General features: G+C 40.4%; 2 protein-coding genes across 3 annotated transcripts in view; both read right to left on the bottom strand.

Annotated features, from left to right (window-relative positions):
- LOC131544175 (uncharacterized) overlaps positions 1-18,544 on the bottom strand; it is a 47,370-nt gene that overhangs the window by 24,178 nt on the left and 4,648 nt on the right. The window lies entirely within an intron of this gene.
- On the bottom strand, positions 1,372-10,930 carry LOC131544173 (probable serine/threonine-protein kinase irlE). 2 transcript variants are annotated; one of them, XM_058782226.1, is made up of 7 exons: positions 10,816-10,930; positions 5,391-7,396; positions 5,147-5,310; positions 4,839-5,059; positions 4,550-4,679; positions 2,541-2,641; positions 1,372-2,301 (listed from the first exon to the last, which is right to left on the bottom strand). In XM_058782226.1, the coding sequence occupies exons 2-7, from the start codon at positions 7,372-7,374 to the stop codon at positions 2,169-2,171; spliced, it is 2,733 nt and encodes a 910-aa protein (XP_058638209.1). In that variant the 5' UTR covers positions 7,375-7,396; positions 10,816-10,930; the 3' UTR covers positions 1,372-2,168. The 2 variants fall into 2 exon arrangements, with proteins under 2 accessions (XP_058638209.1, XP_058638210.1); XM_058782227.1 differs by lacking the exon at positions 2,541-2,641 and having other exon boundaries at positions 2,175-2,301.

The following is an 18,544-nucleotide window of genomic DNA, read 5'->3' as shown; positions in this document are numbered from 1 at the left end:
CTGCGACTGTGTCCACAACAGCACTCAAAGACTAAGATCAATGATGATATGCTCAAAGATCTGTGTGCTGCCCTTAAAACTGGAGGCAAATATGAAGTCCCTCCGGTCAGTGGAGACCACAGTGAAGGAACGAGGAGCCTGGATGTAGACTTCCTTGAAACGCTCAAAAACCTTCTCCTCTGCATCCCACAGATAGACCTGCGAGAAGGTGTAGTCGCTTCCCAGAGCCAGGTAGTGCATTTCTTTGAAGGAAAATGGCTGCAGGATCATGGAGCCTCTCGAAGGAAGGGCCTGAACCTCGGAGAACTCCTTCGCGGTCCAATGCAAGACTTTGGAGTCGCCGATGTATCGGGTCATGGCCAGATAAAGATCCTCCTTGATCCAGAAGGCCTTGACAGCGACTACATCTTCCATGTTGGGGATCTCTCCATGCAAGGCAAACTTCTGAGTGCTCCTGCTCCACTGGTAGATGACTGGTGTCATTTAGTCATTTTTATCATTTTGTGGAAAAAAACCCTCCGAACGTCGCCCCGCTCGGGAGCTGTATATAGGATGTGCACTCATCTGTTTTCATAGAGTTATTGCAAAAAGACGGTCATTGTGACACTGATGAAACTATGGCGCCATGTGATTTTTAAAACCATTTTCATATGGTTTAATGTTGTATCTGCTCAGAAAATACATTAATTTGACTAGAAACACCAGAGACTGGAAATATAAATTGTTTCATTCGGCGAGACTTCCGCATACAATTTCTACAAGACAAGATATTTGTCAGCCGCTAGGCCGAGGTGGCCAACGTCGATACTGGAGAGCCACAGTTTTTCACCTTGACGAGAAATCCCGTCACATTTTAATTTCGCGATTTGCATAATAAATACAATGTTAAAACACATAACATCATCAATCAATGAATGACAACAAACAACTTTGATTTCAACTTGCTAGGACTGAATGCACTCAAAGTCATTATTGTCACATATTGTACAAACACCAGCTGATCACACCTAGCATTACTATAGTCGTTTATTTAAAACATGCTATTAAAACAGCATATGTATGTTTAATGGCAAAAACACAAAACAATTACTTTCTTTAAATTCATTTAATATTAATTTTAACTTGCTGATAAAAAATGATCCAAGCTGATAACAAAGTAAATTTAGTGCCTGGTAAATCTATTAGTTTATCAAAAGGTGTGATGAAGGTGATCAGGAATATTGGATCCAGTCTCTTTTCCACATCCTGTCAGAAAATAGTTGTTAGCTACCTGAAATCAGTGTTTTTTTACATTTTGTCTAGTACCTAAAACTATCATCAGTTTTCTATCAGCCCAATAGACAGATGAAGGAAGCCAGAGAAGAGCAGAAAGCAGGAGAGTTTATTGAATAATATTAATTGTGTTTCAATGCTCAGTCAAACGACCAGCACAAATCCAACCATTTTTATTACACCACAAGCAATGGAAATGTACTTCTTCACAACATCATCCCTTGAAATGGAGACTTTTACACATATTCTTTTATACATATCTCTAACTTGCTTGCAAAGGCAACAGTACACAACATAATAATGTAATGGCTAAATAATAATATAAAATGAATGTTCAATGAATCAATCAATGAAACGAGTTTAAATGATTATTATAAATGATTATATGATTAAATGGAATAATTAAATGATAAATGATCATAAATGAATAAGAATAAAGAAAATAAAACAACACAAATGTATGGTTGCTCTGTTGAACAATGTAAATAATTTTGCTGCAATTAGTTATCACAACCTAAAATTAAACAATAGAATAAGTTATAAGTTTAAAAAAAAGTTTTCATGCTTGAATTATGTTTAGTTAACTTTAGTTAGATATTAGTTATCTCAACAAATTTGAAGTGGTTATAACTAACTGCAGCAGCATTTTTTTACAATGAAGCAACACACACATGTTGTTTAAAACAAGTTACAGACTGGATACAGATTGGATAAAGAGTTCAATGATAAACAAACAAAATATTTATGCAACTAATTAGAATCCCTGAAATCCCATATTTCACTTTCCGTTTTGTTGAAACATTAAATCAATAGTTCTTCCAATGATGAAAATCTAAAAATAGGATAAAACCTTGTTCTTGGTGACTTCAAAATGGGATTTTATCTCAGATTTACATTCATGATGCTGAGTTGATGTCCATAATGACACTTTCTCTGGAGTTCCATCCTCTTTCTTTGGCAAACAAGTACACACTCCCAAAGAGATCAGGGAATAAAGCCATCAGGTTGATTTTCACAGCATCAACTTTACTGTGGAGAGAACGACACACAAAACACAATTATTGTGCAGGAAAGGCTTAAAACTGAATGAGTCTGAAACTAATTTTTCCTCCAGTTCTATGACACTTCTCTCCTTCTGATCGTATTTGATCAGTTGTTACTATATTTATACTCCGTCTTGCATTGTCAACACATTACCAGCTCAGGATTTGCTATACAACATTTTTCTACAATTCAACAACCCATTCTCAGTTATTCCTGTAACTCACTGATGCTCGTGTAGGTTGCGTATAAATCGCAGCAGGCCCAGTGTGTTCTCAGGATAGACTTTCTTTTTACCCTCTACTGCCTGGACAATCTCAGACGGCAACTGTGAAAACAATATTTTGACACTGAACGATGAATTCCCACATTACTAATTAAAGCTGCAGTCCGTAACTTTTTTTGGTTAAAAATGATCCGAAATCAATATTTGAGCATGTACATAACCAGTCAGTGTTCAAAACTATCACCTCACTTTAGCCCGATTCACAACGCTTAGCTTATAATAATGTTTTCTAATTTGAGTGGTACGGGTAGGTTTTCGTGGGAAATTTGAGCATGACACTGCGGCATTACGTTACATCTGTAAACATGAAGAAGTTGACCCGGCTACTAGGCTATCGCTTGTGAGGATCCTGCTGGTGGCAGATCGTTTAGCCTTTTCTGACAGCAGCTAAAAAATTAAATGTATCATGTTGATGGCGGATTGTAATCCAGAAAGGGTAGTTTATGAAATTGTTTATTGATTATGAAACACACGTGGATGAAATTAAATGATATTCCAGTTTTAAATGTGCTTCTGATTACAGATAGCCTGGGATTACACAAGATTTGTACTTTAAAGAGAACCAGTTCAAAGGGAGTATAATTTGCTTTTTGGGTTAAAAGAATTTCTTAATATGAAATTCGAATGGTATGACAATTAGAGATTAAACTGTACAGAAATTGAAATCTACACGTTAATACACACTATACTCATAGTCGAGTAATGCTGATGTTGTTAACATTAATAATTTGAGAATAAAGTGTAACAATAATAATAATTTGCATGGTTTGATGTGATATGAGCTAACGTTAACCGATGGTTAGATTTAATCACCATTGGTAGCGTGATTTATTGTAATGCTTTTTTCCTCAGTTGGGCAGAACAAACGTGGCAGACTTGTTACTTAATTGTTCAGACAATATCCGGTGAAAATTCTTATTTGGGTCATATATTCCAACACGTAGACTAGAATCTGTGATTACTAAATACAGGAATCACACCGGTGCAGTGACTGACAGCTAAACATTCACCTCAAAACATTAGATTAACCCACAACCCCAGGCACAGAAGATAATTCCACAAGTAACTGCAATTCCAGGTTTTCAAACAGAGATGGCGACAAAGAGGCAAAACTTGCGGAATGCAGCTTTAAAGATTTAAGCTTTCAATTAAACTTCAACAGTAAAAGCAAGGTCAATAATATGGCATAATATAGGCAATAACAGCTGGTTTTTAAAGGGATAGTTCACCCAAAAATGAAAATTCTGTCATTAATTACTCACCCTCATGTTGTTCCAAACCCGAAAGACCTTCGTTCATCTTCTGAACACAAATTAAGATATTTTTGATTAAATCCGAGAGCTCTCAGGCCCAGAAACGTAGCAAGAACATTGGTAAAATAGTCCATGTGACATCAGTGGTTCAACCGTAATTTTATGAAGCTACGAGAATAACAACAATTCTTCTCCTCTTCATCCCATCTGCAGTGGTTAGCCGCCATTGTGGAGAGAGTATCACGACGCATGGGCTTGCTTCCGCCTCATGTAAACGAAGCATACACAAGGCACTGCTGCTTACATTGAACACACTCGTGCGTCGGCACCCGCATGCATCGTGATACTCTTCCCACAAAGGAAGAGCCACTGCAGGCAGAATTGTTGAATAAAGTCGTTATTTTTGTTCTCTTTGTGCACAAAATGTATTCTTGTAGCTTCATAAAATTACGGTTGAACCCCTGATGTCACATGGATTATTTTACCGTTGTCCTTGCTACGTTTCTGAGCCTTGATCATGGTAATTACATTGCTGTCTATTGAAGGTCAGAAAGCTCTCAGATTTCATCAAAAATATCTTAATTTGTGTTTCGAAGAAGATTGAAGGTCTTACGGGTTTGGAACGACATGAGGATGAGTAATTAATGACAGAATTTTCATTTTTGTCTGAACTATGCCTTTAAAATGACTGACTTACTTTAGTCTTCCATTCAGAAAAACTTTTCCCCTCTGTGTATTTTGCAATGGCATTAAGCAGCTCCTCATCTGCATTACGATAGTTTCCGGCTTCTTTCTCATTTCCCAATATTTTCAGATACCGCACTCTCCTGAGAGGATTTCAGAAACATTATACAATCAGTTATATCATCTATTCTAAAGTGTCAAAAACTGTATACAAATAAATTGTGATTGAAAACATTCTACCCTATTCATTTAAGTTTTGTACTGTATTTCACCGGTCAGATGCAATCGAGATCATATTTTACCGTTCATCAGTCCAGAAGAAGGGGTGTGCGAGGGTTTGCTCCACAGTCGGTCTCTCGTTTGGATCTTCATTAATCATCCACTCGACGAGATCCTTCGCTACATCATCATCCAGATGCTGCAGAGAGTATCTTCCTCGTAAAATGTTGTACTCACAATCCACATCTTCACCAAATGGATGCTGTCCTCCTGAGAGAATGTAGTAGACTAACATCCCAGTGACCTTAAAATAGATTACAGTGTACTACTAATTCAGAATTAGTACAATTTTAGCAAACTTTGAGTAAATTAATAAATACTGAAAACACACCTGAATGTCGGAGCTCCTCTTGTATCTAGTGTTGAACTTCTCATTTATGGTCTCTTTTGCCTTCCAGCATCTAGTTCCAGCGATGCTTGTTCGTAAAGTGGTTTCACCCTGTTTCAGACGGCGACTTATGCCAAAATCAGCCAATCTGGCTTTTCCTTTTATGTCTATAACAAACAGAAAGTTCAAATTTAAAGTAATTTAAAGAAACAAATTATAATTAATTTCACCTATGTTTAACTCCTACCAATCAGAACATTCTGGGGTTTGATGTCTCGATGGAGCACTTTGGTTTTCTGGTCGTGTAAAACCTGTAAGCTGCAGAGAACTTCCTTCACCAGCTTCTTCAGAACCAAAGATCTCTCAGCGCTGTCGTCTGGTAAATGATCTTGGATATATTCCTCCAGTGTGTACTCACAAAGCTGTAGAACAAGGTATCCGAAATTGTCATCTTCTGTGAAGTCCACATATCTCACAATGGAGGGACTATCAAGTTCTGGAAGCCGTAGAAATTCCTCCTCATTTTTGAGTACTTGGTAATTAAACCTGTTCATTCGTTTCACAGCCACCTCAGTGCCGTCATCCCTCAAACCAAGGAAAACTTGAGTTCCATCACTTCCATTAGCAATCAGAAATTTAGGATCAATAACAAGAGTAAGACCTGGAAGTCTATGTGTCCTGCTAGCATCAATGTTAGCTAGTTTCTCAAGCTCAGACCTCCAACGATGGCTGGTTTGATGCCACCTTCTTGAGATTTTTGGGCTCTCAGCAGGTTGTGTGAGCGGCTGCACACTTGAATTTGATTCCTCAGTGGGTGTCACTACAGAGTCTGGATGCGGCTCCTCTTTATTTTGAAGCTCAGCTTCTTGTGATCCCACCTCTTGCTGGATTTTTTTCTTCTTCCTCTTCTTTTTCTTCTTCCTCCTTACTGATAGAGCTGCAGTCTCCTCACATAAACTATCCACTGCACTTGAACCTGATGGATCTCTCAATGACTCATCCAACTTTTGCAGCTTTTTTTTCATGACGTCATCCATCTCTGTCTCTGCTTTGATAAGTATCGTCTCTGGGACTGAAGACAATCCACACAATGCAACAAGTTCAGGAGCGAAGTCATTTATATTGGCAAACAGTCCATAGGTCATCATTCCAATTAGTCTTGAATAATCAGGACGTGTGAGAGTCAACAGACTTTTGCACAACATGCATAACATAAGAGAATGATTGCTCAGAGAAATGCTCAGTTTCTGCTCAGACATCTTCTGAATCATGACATTGAGTATTTTGAGTATCAAACTAATGACTGTTTCACCATTTGTGTTTCCAAAGTGCTGAAGACTGTTTGTTAGAATTGGCACAAGATCACTGAATACCTGAGAGGTGATGTTTTCACTGACACACAAAGCAACATACAAGCTGTTCAGTGCAACTGGCCAGTGTTTCTGAGCGATTCTTGGGAAGCGTTTGATGACTCCCTCGATGTATCTGTTTGAGCTCTTTGTATCTTTTAACCACTTGATGGCACTCTGATGATACTGCTCTGCATCTCGACCAATGACACCATAGTAGAGCTCAAACAGAATTGTATGAATGAAGGGATGCTCCTGAAAGAAATGTTCCTTAAAGTCTCTATAAACATCTGTCTGGTTTTTTGTTGGTACAGCACAAGAAAAAGAGAAAAATAGATGTACTTTCTCAAACACTTCACCCTGTGATGATAATTGATTAATCATTCTCTCCACTTTTTTATCAAGCTCTGGATGTCTCCCATAGTTCCTTTCAGGTAAAGCTGCAGCCTCTATTAGTGCTTTCACAATGTCTTCATGGTCTTGATCAACAGCACATTGCAATGGAGTAAACATTTCTAATTCATTTCCATCTGGGTTAGCGTTTGCTGCAAGTACTCTTTTCACGATACTCAGTGAAACTCCAGGTGTAAATGCAGCATAATGTAGAGGTGTCCATCTTTTTGTTGAGGGTTTGTTTGGATCAGCTGACTTTTTAAGTAGATAAGAGCAGATTTCTTCATTTCTGCATAAAACTGCTGCTGTTAATAGAGTTACATCATCCTTCCAGACCTCAGAAGAGTACAGTCCATTAATATCTCTTCCTCCTATTAATTTGTGAAGTTTCTTTAACTTGTTGTCTATGATGCATTGTATTAGAGGATCTGTTTTTCTAGATCGTACTGGGACTGGAACTGCAAATGGCACTGGGATCAGGAATTCCATGGATCTTCAAATACTCACTAATCTGTAGAGACATGTAATTCAGGAGTATCGCATTATTACTTATTTTCTTATTTCTTTATATTGTTAATAGACAGTGTTAATCTTTATAAAGTTTTTTTAGTCATTGGGTTTTTTAGTTGAAATCTTTCAATTCTGTGAGTATCATGTCATATGTATTAATTTCAGTACATTTAATTTTTTCTGTATTTATTTTATCTGACTAAAATGGCATATAATATTGTCAATGAAATTAAAATGTTTTGAGAAAATACATTTTGAAACATTTAATAACCCATTTAAGCCCACCGGCAACTATAGTTGCCGCAGGTTATAGTCGTCATTTTCCTTTTGTAAGTATTTTTCTAGTATTTATCCATGTTTTAAATGCCATGCAAGCAAAGAACCAAATAAAGGATTTCAAGAGAAAAAAAAAAGGTATTCACTTCCTTCCTGTCACATGAGGCTGTCAACTTCCTACCCCTACTTCGGGGAAGCATGGCGAAGGCAAACCCTCCCAAAGAAAGATAATTTTCATGTTACTAATAAATATTTTTTGTTGACATATATACCTACATAATCATGAAGGTCTCTAGAATCATCCAAACAAAACAAATCTTACAAGAAATCTATAGTTTTTTGTATACTTAGTCAAAAGTCCAACTATAGTTGCCGGTGGGCAAATGACTTGTAAGTACATATAACATAGATCATGGGGAAATGGGGTATACTGTTGCTGTAACGGGGAGTCATTGGCGTTAGGATCCATGTGCAGCTTTATTAATACAGAATGCAAGACAAACAGGCAAAGTTCAATCACAGGCTTCAAACACAACGTAGACAGGGCAGAATCAAAGTCAGAGTTCAGGCTTAGGATCAGGGCAGGCAGAAAACACTCAGGATAATCAAGTAACGAAGCAGGTTGAATCAAAGTCAGCAGGCAGCAAAGAATCAGAGTCCAGTAACTAGTCCAGGTCATACACGGGGAATCGAACACAGGGTAAACGCTCAGAAATGTTTGCATGGCAAGACAAGACTTCGCAATGAGGTGATAGGGAGAACAGCTTATAAAGGTGAGGGTGATGAGAAACACCTGTGCCCGTAATCAGCCACAGGTACGGGGTATATGGGAAATGGAGTTCGTGGCGTTTAATACTCAGGTGATGGTTCCCTCTGGTGGCGATCGGAGGCAGCCACAGAGGCTGAGTTCGTGACAGATGCTAGTATCATGCTACTCATGTTACCTTCTTGTTAAAATGCTAGCAACATGCTAACTTCATGCTAACAACATGTTAATCATGTTAGTATGTTGTTAGCATCATGTTAATCACATTAACAGCTTGTTTAAAACATGTTAACATCATGCTAACAACGTGCTAATCATGCTAATTTTGTTTTAACAATTTTACTTGTGTTAACATGTTGTTAGCATAATGCTAACACAATTAGCATGTTGTTAGCATGTTGTTAACATGATGCTAACATGATTAGGGTTACTGTTAGTGCCTATATAGTTAGCATTATAGGTAGGGTAGAGTGGGGGGAAACGTCCCCACCTTAAGGACTGTATAATTTTTTTTTCTGTGAAACAAAAGTGAAATGTGTTCAGAAAAGTTATCACAGTTTTAGTGACAATGACATATTATAAACAAAGTATGAAAAATATCTAGAGTTTTCATGTTATTAGAATTTTAAAAAAAAATGTATATGTACCAAGGGGGCGTTTTACCCTATGGGTCACAATGCCCCCATGGGTGGGGTAAAATGCCCTCCAATCTGACAAAGCAATTTGCTTTAAACATTTAGCCTACAGCAAAATCATAGTACAGGAAGTTTTAGCTTAAAATGAAAAAGAATATAATCAATAATTATGAATTATAAAATTATAATAGCCTATTTTAAACATTTTCTTAGCTGATGCTAACTGGCACACTAACTAGCTACCTGATGCTAACTTGAGGTCATTTTTAAATATAAAATCCAAATATTTTTATTCAACCAACAAGTTAGAATATATTTGATGGAAAAACAAAGGAGTTGATGTTCAGAACAGAATAACTACAGTAATAACCCATTGCCCCCTGGGGGTGTTTTACCCCACTGACTATACCCTAGATGCAGCTTTTTGGGGTTTACATCGAATGTTCTTCGACTTTTATACATAATATATTTGTTTATGAATTGTTTATGAATAAAGATTGGTCTTTTGAAAGCAGTTATTTTGAGTTAGATTCCAAATGTTCTCCTCCTATTCAAATTTGACATTGAGGGGTGCATACAACATAGCCTATTTGCCCACGCACATTCAAATACAATTTTTAAAAAAAACAACAACCTGGGGAAAATAAATCCAGAATATGTTCACATAAGACACTTTTAACACAACTATATGCATGAAACCATTCAGAAAAATTTGGGTACAAATGGGTTAAGTAAAACATTCCAACTATAAATATTCCTTCTGAGCTCCTTAAAATAATATGAGTGTATATATATTTAAGGAGCTAATAACTTCAGTGTATACTGAAGTTATTAGCTTGTTATTTTTTTTTTTTTTTTTTTAACAGATGTTAAAAATATTCTTTAAAACTATTCTTTATTGTTTCATGATTTACAGACTTTTAGTTTTACAACTTTAGTTACACATTTTGACTAGCACTAGCACATACTTTTCAGTTCAAGTTGCTGCATTCACTTTTGTTGTTTGTCCAAATGCAAGCTAAAACAGCAGAGCAATCCCCAACATACTATGAAGATCAAACCATTCTGAACATGTTGAGTGGAGCAAAAATTCATTTAGGATCAAACGTTATGGCCCAGTTTAACCCCTTGAACTTAATACAATGTAAAGTAGCCTGCTTTTTTTTTTTTTTTTTTTTTCTCAGTAACCAATTCTTACATTTTTACTTTTGGTATTATTTGAATATAATACCATACATTTTAAAAATATACACGAGTACAAAGAGGAGAAATTTGCAAAATGTATAGGCCTAAAAACTGGGGAGAAAAACTTTTGTTTTAGGGCGCTTTTTGCTTTCATGGAAATGAAACCAAAGACTACAGAAATATAAAACTCAGAGATGAGCGGACCAATCTCGAAGAACAGATACGTTCGGTGGCGGGTGCTCACATAACGAGAGGTCCTCACTTCAAGTACAAATCTAAAGTGTTTAAACTCATTGTTTCTTTACCATGAAAATGCATTCCACACTGTTAGAAGAGAAAGAGAAAGTTTTCTCATGCACGTCTAAACACTCTTCCTAGAAAGTACGCATGCAGTCCATATCAACGTGCTTATTCATGTAAATGTGACATTTAATATAACTGGTTTGTGATTAAATTTAAAGTTGTTAAAGACTGACAATGATCAGTGATTGCTATTGATATTGCTAAAAAAAAAAAAAGGAACGGTTGTCAAATAGCATGTTATATGCTTAAAATTACCTATTTTATTCCAAGACATCGCAAAAACTTTCCATTCGTAGAGGTAGGTCTATCGTATTGTTATCTGCATCGTTGACACCTCGATACTTATCCGGTATCCGATGTTATAACTTCCTCATTTTTGCACGCTGTGCACATCATCCACTCCACGCCTACTTCAGCTAATAAACACAGCTGATGCTACAGTATGCCTAGTTTAAACAGGGTCCTAAAACCAGGTTACTATAAGGCTGCTTAGCACTGCAAATGTACTTCTGTACTGACTCGAAATGAATGGATGTGGCCAATTCAATCGATTTATCTTTACCCTGTAATGTTATTAAATTTCACTTTGATGATATCAAAATCTCCCACTTTCCAAGGTGGCTAACCATCGTAATTTCTTCATTTTTTCAAAACTGTACATTTTTGTCAGAAACTAGGTGTGTTATGAATTAATAACCAAATGATAATCAGTGTTCATAAGCATTACATTAGTATTCAAAAACACGTCTAACATTCAACAAATGAGAATAAAAAACAATGATTTACAAAATTATAATTCTATTTTTCATAACAGATTAAGCTAAAACTGGCATGAATAAGAACATTATGGCCCGGTTTCACAGACAGGGTTTAGGTTAAACCAGGATTAGGCCATAGTTCAATTAGGACATTTGAGTAATTTTTATAAACATGCCTTATTAAAAACATTACTGGTGTGCATCTTAAGACAAAACAAAGGCACTGATATATTTAAAGATCAATCAATGCAAGTTTCTTTCAGATGAAACAGCTCAGACTTTTAGTCTGGGACTAGGCTTAAGCCTTGTCTGTGAAACCGGGGGTAAATGATCAAGTAAGCTGTTATTTATTGATTTTTTTTTTTTTTTTTTAATCGAATATTAATAGCTGAATATCATGCTTTTGCAGGCTGCAGTCATTTTTTTAGGGCTGTGATCCTCTCTCTGTATCCCAGCTGGCAAAACAGTAAGAAAATTAGGTTCTTATTTTAACACACTTGTTATAAAATAAGCCAGACATTCAATATTTGTCACTAGTACTTCAAATAAAAAGCTTTTTACATTCATTGCAGAGAACAAACATATTTATCCAAAATCAGTTTACCATTTTTTTTAAGTTGTAATGAGTAAGTATCACTTTCTGTATTAATAGATGCATGATGGTTTTAAAGGTTTGTGCTTTTGACAATTTCCCTGTACTGAAGCATAGATGATCTTTTCCATTCACAAAAAGCTTCATTCATGATTTCACTACATCCAACCACATAAACACACACATTTCTGCCTAAAACCACAGAACTGAAATGCAAGTTCAGATTCATTAAACTCTTAACTGATCCTGATAAATATGATCGAGGCGTTTCATTTTAATTGACTAATTACTTGACATTACAACTTAGTCCACTGACCAAAAGAGAGACATGATTTAAATAAATATTGAACAATGAGGTAAAAATGTCTCTAAAGATAATAAGACTGCATTTGTCACCTGTATCACTATTTGATCTGCATGCCTGTTCTGAAAACTGTATTTTTTATTATCAGTGTTGTTGCAGCCACATCATGCAGGTATCAGCTGTTGCATACAGAGTTTTGAAAGGCTCTCAGAGTTACAGTATATATCATTATGTAGAGTGTTTTAGGTAGTTACAGGTGACAAGTGCAACACTTTTTGCAGTCCATGCACTGTACGTTCGGCAGAAATGTCCTCTGATTCAGCAGAGCTGAGGAAATATTATATATAACAATTCTAATATACAGCAGTACAACTGTCACAGTCATGGACTTTTGTTTGTGTTTTCATTCCCAATGTGCTCTGTGTGACCTAGTTTCTGCCAATGTCTGATTGTGTCATTATGTTCATGTGTGTCTCGTTATTAATCTCCATATAAGTTGTATTCAGTTCAGTGTTTCTTCGTCTGCTCTTACGTCTGAATTACCCTGGTGTGTGTGTATGCTTCTTCCTTGCCTTGGATTACCCCTATGTGGATTATTAAATACTGTTTATTGTTATCTTCGTTGTAGTAGTGCTTCTTTCCCGCACCACACTGTGACAGAAAACCGGAACCAAATAAGAAAAGAAGTATAGTGGCGTCTTCCCCTTGGCTTGTTTTCAGTTTTTACTAGTTTTTTGTTTGTTTGTTGTCATGGACGACCCTGCAGTCCTCGTCCTCCTGCTGGAGCAGGGGGGGTGCTCTCTCGAGGACCACACCGAAGACTTCGTGTTTCTTGCCAACCTGACACACTACCCGGACAGCTGCCTCTGCTCGTTTTATCAAGCTGGACTGAACACCTCCACACAAGCGCAGTTGTCCGGGGATGGTCCTCGGGAGAGGCTCGCCGCCTTCATCGAGTGGGTACTGGTGTCCTGCAAGTCACATCTGACCGTTAACATCGCGGACGAAGACACCAGCCCCACTCGGGACTCAGAGCCCAGTCACCTACCACCCCGCAGAGCGGAGCTGCCCGAGCCCACCGCAGATGGCGAGCCAGAACCTGCCGCGGTCGTTGAGCCATCGCCATCAGGAGTGACAGAGCTTACGATTGCCCCGGAGCCTGAGCCCCAAATGTCTGACCAGGTGCGAGAGCCGGCAGCACAAGCAACGGTGGATACAGCTGTGAAGATTGCGGGGGCAATGGAAAGCCCCGCCAACGGCGCCACCGCTGGGGGTGAGCACAATCTGGACCTGGGAGACTTACTAGACTTTCACTCAGAGATACTCGTCCTTCAGCCATCACCTGAACTGTGGGCCTGGGAAAATATCCCACCCAACCTCCCTCTCCCACCGCCTCTCATTGATCTGTTCCCTTTCCGCTGGTTCATGTCAGCTCCTCTGCTCACTCTCAGCTCACCATCTGTGGCACGGGTTCGCCACTGGTCTGCCCATCTCCAGCTCCATTGGCGTTGAGTCTGGAGGATCCTTCGACTCCGCCTTCAGCCTCCGAGGCCCAGACTCCGCCTCGGTCCTGCGACCCAGCGGCTCCACCTTGGCTTCCAGCTCCCTCGTCTCCACCGGAGCCCATCAGTCCACTAACTCCGCCGGGCTCCCTCGTCCCTCCGGCTCCGCCTTGGTCAGTCGTCGACCATCCGCCGCCTCGGGACTCCACTCCTCTGGCTTTGCCTCGTCACTCTGGCTTTGTCAGGCTCCTCCTTCCCTCCAGCTTCACCTCAGTCCTCTGTCGCTCTGGCTCTGCCGCGGCCTTCCGGATCTCTGCCTACACCTCAGTTGCCGAAGCCTCCGGCTCCCTGGCTCTTCGGCTCTCTGTCGCCGCCTCGGGCTCTGCCACCACCTGCTCCGCCGCCGTCGGTCGGCCCCATGGAGTTGGCGGCCATTCCTCCTCCATGGCTCCTCCCTCCGTCGGCTCCACCTTGGGCCGCCATCATGGCTGTGGCCTGGGTCCCGCCTGGCTCCTCCTGCTCCAAGTCCCTCCGGTCTCCATCCTGGCTCCTTCCTCCGTCACCACCCTGGACACTGCGGATCGTCCTCCTCCCGGTCACCCGGCCACCTCCTGAACCTCCTCCTGCCTGTCTGTACCAACCTTTCAACATCCCTCCGTCTCCTTCCCGGGGTCGCGCCTTCCGGGAGGGGGGCGCACTGTCACAGTCATGGACTTTTGTTTGTGTTTTCATTCCCCATGTGCTCTGTGTGACCTAGTTTCTGCCAATGTCTGATTGTGTCATTATGTTCATGTGTGTCTCGTTATTAATCTTACCCATATGTGGATTATTAAATACTGTTTATTGTTATCTTCGTCGTATTAGTGCTTCTCTCCCACACCACACCGTGACAACAACAAAAAATGTCGAAACCCTCCCAGAATCTATGCAAAAATACACAAATGCATGATGTAGCTAATACTTATTACTGTGAACCTGATTATGTTTCCCAGGCCTCCCTTGTCTTAAAACCTACTAATTGCCTTCCCAAAAAAAAGTCCAACTGCTAAAGGAGGGGTTGCTGACGTGCCTTAACTGCAACTGTGTCCACAACAGCACTCAAAGACTAAGATCAATGATGATATGCTCAAAGATCTGTGTGCTGCACTTAAAACTGGAGGCAAATACGAAGTCCCTCCGGTCAGTGGAGACCACAGTGAAGGAACGAGGAGCCTGGATGTTAAAACACATAACATCATCAATCAATGAATGACAACAAACAACTTTGATTTCAACTTGCTAGGACTGAATGCACTCAAAGTCATTATTGTCACATATTGTACAAACACCAGCTGATTACACCTAGCATTACTATAGTCGTTTATTTAAAACATGCTATTAAAACAGCATATTTATGTTTAATGGCAAAAACACAAAACAATTACTTTCTTTAAATTCATTTAATATTAATTTTAACTTGCTGATAAAAAATGATCCAAGCTGATAACAAAGTAAATTTAGTGCCTGGTAAATCTATTAGTTTATCAAAAGGTGTGATGAAGGTGATCAGGAATATTGGATCCAGTGTCTTTTCCACATCCCGTCAGAAAATAGCTGTTTTGTCTGGTACCCTAAAATCAGTGTTTTTTACATTTTGTCTAGTACCTAAAACTATCATCAGTTTTCTATCAGCCCAATAGACAGATGAAGGAAGCCAGAGAAGAGCAGAAAGCAGGAGAGTTTATTGAATAATATTAATTGTGTTTCAATGCTCAGTCAAACGACCAGCACAAATCCAACAATTTTTATTACACCACAAGCAATGGAAATGTACTTCTTCACAACATCATCCCTTGAAATGGAGACTTTTACACATATTCTTTTATACATATCTCTAACTTGCTTGCAAAGGCAACAGTACACAACATAATAATGTAATGGCTAAATAATAATATAAAATGAATGTTCAATGAATCAATCAATGAAACGAGATTAAATGATTATTATAAATGATTATATGATTAAATGGAATAATTAAATGATAAATGATCATAAATGAATAAGAATAAAGAAAATAAAACACAAATGTATGGTTGCTCTCTTGAACACTGTAAATAATGATTGCTGCAATTAGTTATCACAACCTAAAATTAAACAATAGAATAAGTCATAATGTGTTGTTTCAAGAAAGTTTTCATGCTTCAATGATGTTTAGTTAACTTTAAGTTAGATATTAGTTATCTCAACAAATTTTAAGCTGTTATAACTAACTGCAGCAGCTTCTTTTTTTTTTTTTTTTTACAATGAAGCAACACACACATGTTGTTTAAAAAAAGTTACAGACCGTACATCCTACGACTAACAGATTGGATAAAGATTTCAATGATAAACAAACAAACATTTATGCAACGAATCCCTGAAATCCCATATTTCACTTTCCGTTTTGTTGAAACATTAAATCTATAGTTCCCTTTCGAGGGAACTTCGAACTGCGTCCTCTAGGGGTCGCTATGGGGAATTCCGTCAGCGGTAAGAAACGATTTTCTACTATGGCGAGCACTAGCAAGGCGTTTAAGAGATGTGTGCATCCGTGTCCTCGTTATTTGACACCTGATGACACACACGATCTTTGCGTCTTTTGTTTGGGCGAGGAGCACGCATGCGATGTTCTCGAGGGGGCAATCTGCATGCACTGTGAGCTTTTTTCTATGAGAAAGCTCCGCTCTCGTCTGTCTCTCTTTTCGAGGAAGGAGGGACAGCCGTCTGCTTCCCGCGGCTCAAGACCGATGATGCGATCTCTCTGACATCATCTGATCCAGCGGCTAGTGCTCTGCTGGGTTATGCCCAGGAAGAGCAGGAGATGTCTGAGGGCGAAGAAGTTGAGACTGAGCCCTCTCAATCCTCCTGCCCTGCGTATGACGAACTGTTGGAGGTTATGGAACGCGCCACGGCGAGGCTTGACTTGCCGTGGAAGCGGGCCAAGATGGTGGCGCCGCGGGGTCGTCTCGATGAGCGTTATCTTTCTGGCCATAGCCCCCCAGCTCGAGTGAGCCTTCCATTTCTTCCTGATCTCCATGCGGAGGTTGAGAGGGAATGGAAAAAGCCGTTTTCCTCTCGCATTCATAGGTTTCAGCATATCAGTTATGCTAACATTGAGGGGATGCGTGAAAACGGCTATGAGGGGATGCCCCCTGTGGAAGAGAAGCTGGCCAGCTATCTCTCTGTGGGCGAGACATCCTCTCTCAAGACTCCCTCCTTGCCATCTAAGCCCCTTCAGGAAACATCTCGCTTAAATGGCAGGGCATACGCAGCAGCAGGTCAGGCTGTCGCTTCATTGCACACGATGGCGGTGCTTCAGGCTTACCAGGCTGATCTGCTGAAGGACCTGGATAAGGGTCAGGGCTTGTCACCTGATGAAGTAGCTGAGCTGCGCCGCACCACGGATTTGGCTCTCCGTGCCACTAAGCAGGCCGCCACTGCTATGGGCAGGTCTATGGCAGCCATGGTGGTAACGGAGAGACATCTGTGGGTGAATCTGGCAGATGTTGGGAAGAAAGAGAAGGGCTTTCTTCTCGATGCTCCAGTCTCGCCTTCTGAGCTTTTCGGTACCTCCGTCGAGGCGGTGGTCGAGAAGTTTAGGGAGGCGGCGTGCTCAGCGGCCTTCAAAACCTTCATTCCAAGAAGGTCCAGGTCTGAGCCCGAACAACGCAGGGGTCCTGGCCCATCTCCATCTGGGGATCAGAGATGGGCACAGAAGGCTAGTGTCGCGACTCGTGCCCCTCCCCCGCCTGCGGGTAGGGCTAGAGGGAGGCGCGGGTCAAAGAGAGGTAGGCAAGACCTGAGGGAGGTGATCCAGACGAAGCGTTCTCAAAGCTCTCGTCTGGACCAGAGTAAGAATTGAAACATCTACTCCCTTTCCTCGGGGGGCCTGTCATCTGCCCTTATCTTCCCCTCTCTAATTCCCCTGCAACCACCGTTTTTATTCCACCTGACCGAGGTTGGGTGGGGACCAAGATAGAAACCTGCGCTTTAAAATCATTGCAGTCTCTATGCTGGACTTATGATGTTTTGGTGAAGTTCTATGTTTCATAGAAACTACCTTACTGATGGTCCGGACCCGACTCGGATTTCGCCTCCGGGACTGATCCTCATGCGCAGGAACCATGGATGGGTGAGTACGATCCAGTTCTACTGTTTACTGGTATTTATGTGTTCCACACTGGCAACACTGCAGTTCCAGGACCTGCGGGTCTTTTTACTTCAGTTTCTTTGGTTTGAGAAGGTGCATGGCTATCTGAGGATATCTATGTACTAGCTTAGGGACTGCTCCCCTTCCGAGGGTTTTTAAGTAGCAATCTCCCTGAGCCCTTGCCTAGAGTGTGTGTCTCCCCTGCTAGGGTTTAAGTATAGAGCCCAGAAGTTTTGTGTGGCAGCTTCTCTGGAGGGCTTACCGGTTTTTAGGCCAGTGGTCGCTTTCCAGAGTTCTGTCATTCAGCCCTTTGCTCTCCTTGTTGGTCGAGCTGGCATTGCTCCCCTCACCTTTGAGGGTCACCTATGAGCATGATGCTCCCATCTGAGCGTCTGAGATTCCTCTCATGCTGAGAGTTGAGTTCTCCGCTCTCCAGAGCTATGTTGTTGGTCGAGCTAGCATCGCTCCCCTCACCATTGAGGGTCACCTATGAGCATGCTGCTCCCATCTGAGTGTCTGAGATTCCTCTCATGCTGAGAGTTGAGTTCTCCGCTCTCCAGAGCTATGTTGTTGGTCGAGCTAGCATCGCTCCCCTCACCATTGAGGGTCACCTATGATTATGCTGCTCCCATCTGAGCGTCTGAGATTCCTCTCATGCTG

Source organism: Onychostoma macrolepis, chromosome 07 (assembly GCF_012432095.1).
Source record: "Onychostoma macrolepis isolate SWU-2019 chromosome 07, ASM1243209v1, whole genome shotgun sequence".
Lineage (NCBI taxonomy): Eukaryota > Metazoa > Chordata > Actinopteri > Cypriniformes > Cyprinidae > Onychostoma > Onychostoma macrolepis.
The sequence above is the reverse complement of the archived record's forward strand: the minus strand, read 5'-3'. Positions and strand labels throughout refer to the sequence as shown.

Coding starts and splice junctions, on each gene's coding strand:
- LOC131544173 (XM_058782226.1), bottom strand. CDS start 7,374: ATGGAATTCCTGATCCCAGTGCCATTTGCAGTTCCAGTCCCAGTACGA. Junction 5,311..5,390: donor ACCCCAGAATGTTCTGATTG/GTAGGAGTTAAA, acceptor TGTTTGTTATAG/ACATAAAAGGAAAAGCCAGA. Junction 5,060..5,146: donor AGAGGAGCTCCGACATTCAG/GTGTGTTTTCAG, acceptor ATCTATTTTAAG/GTCACTGGGATGTTAGTCTA.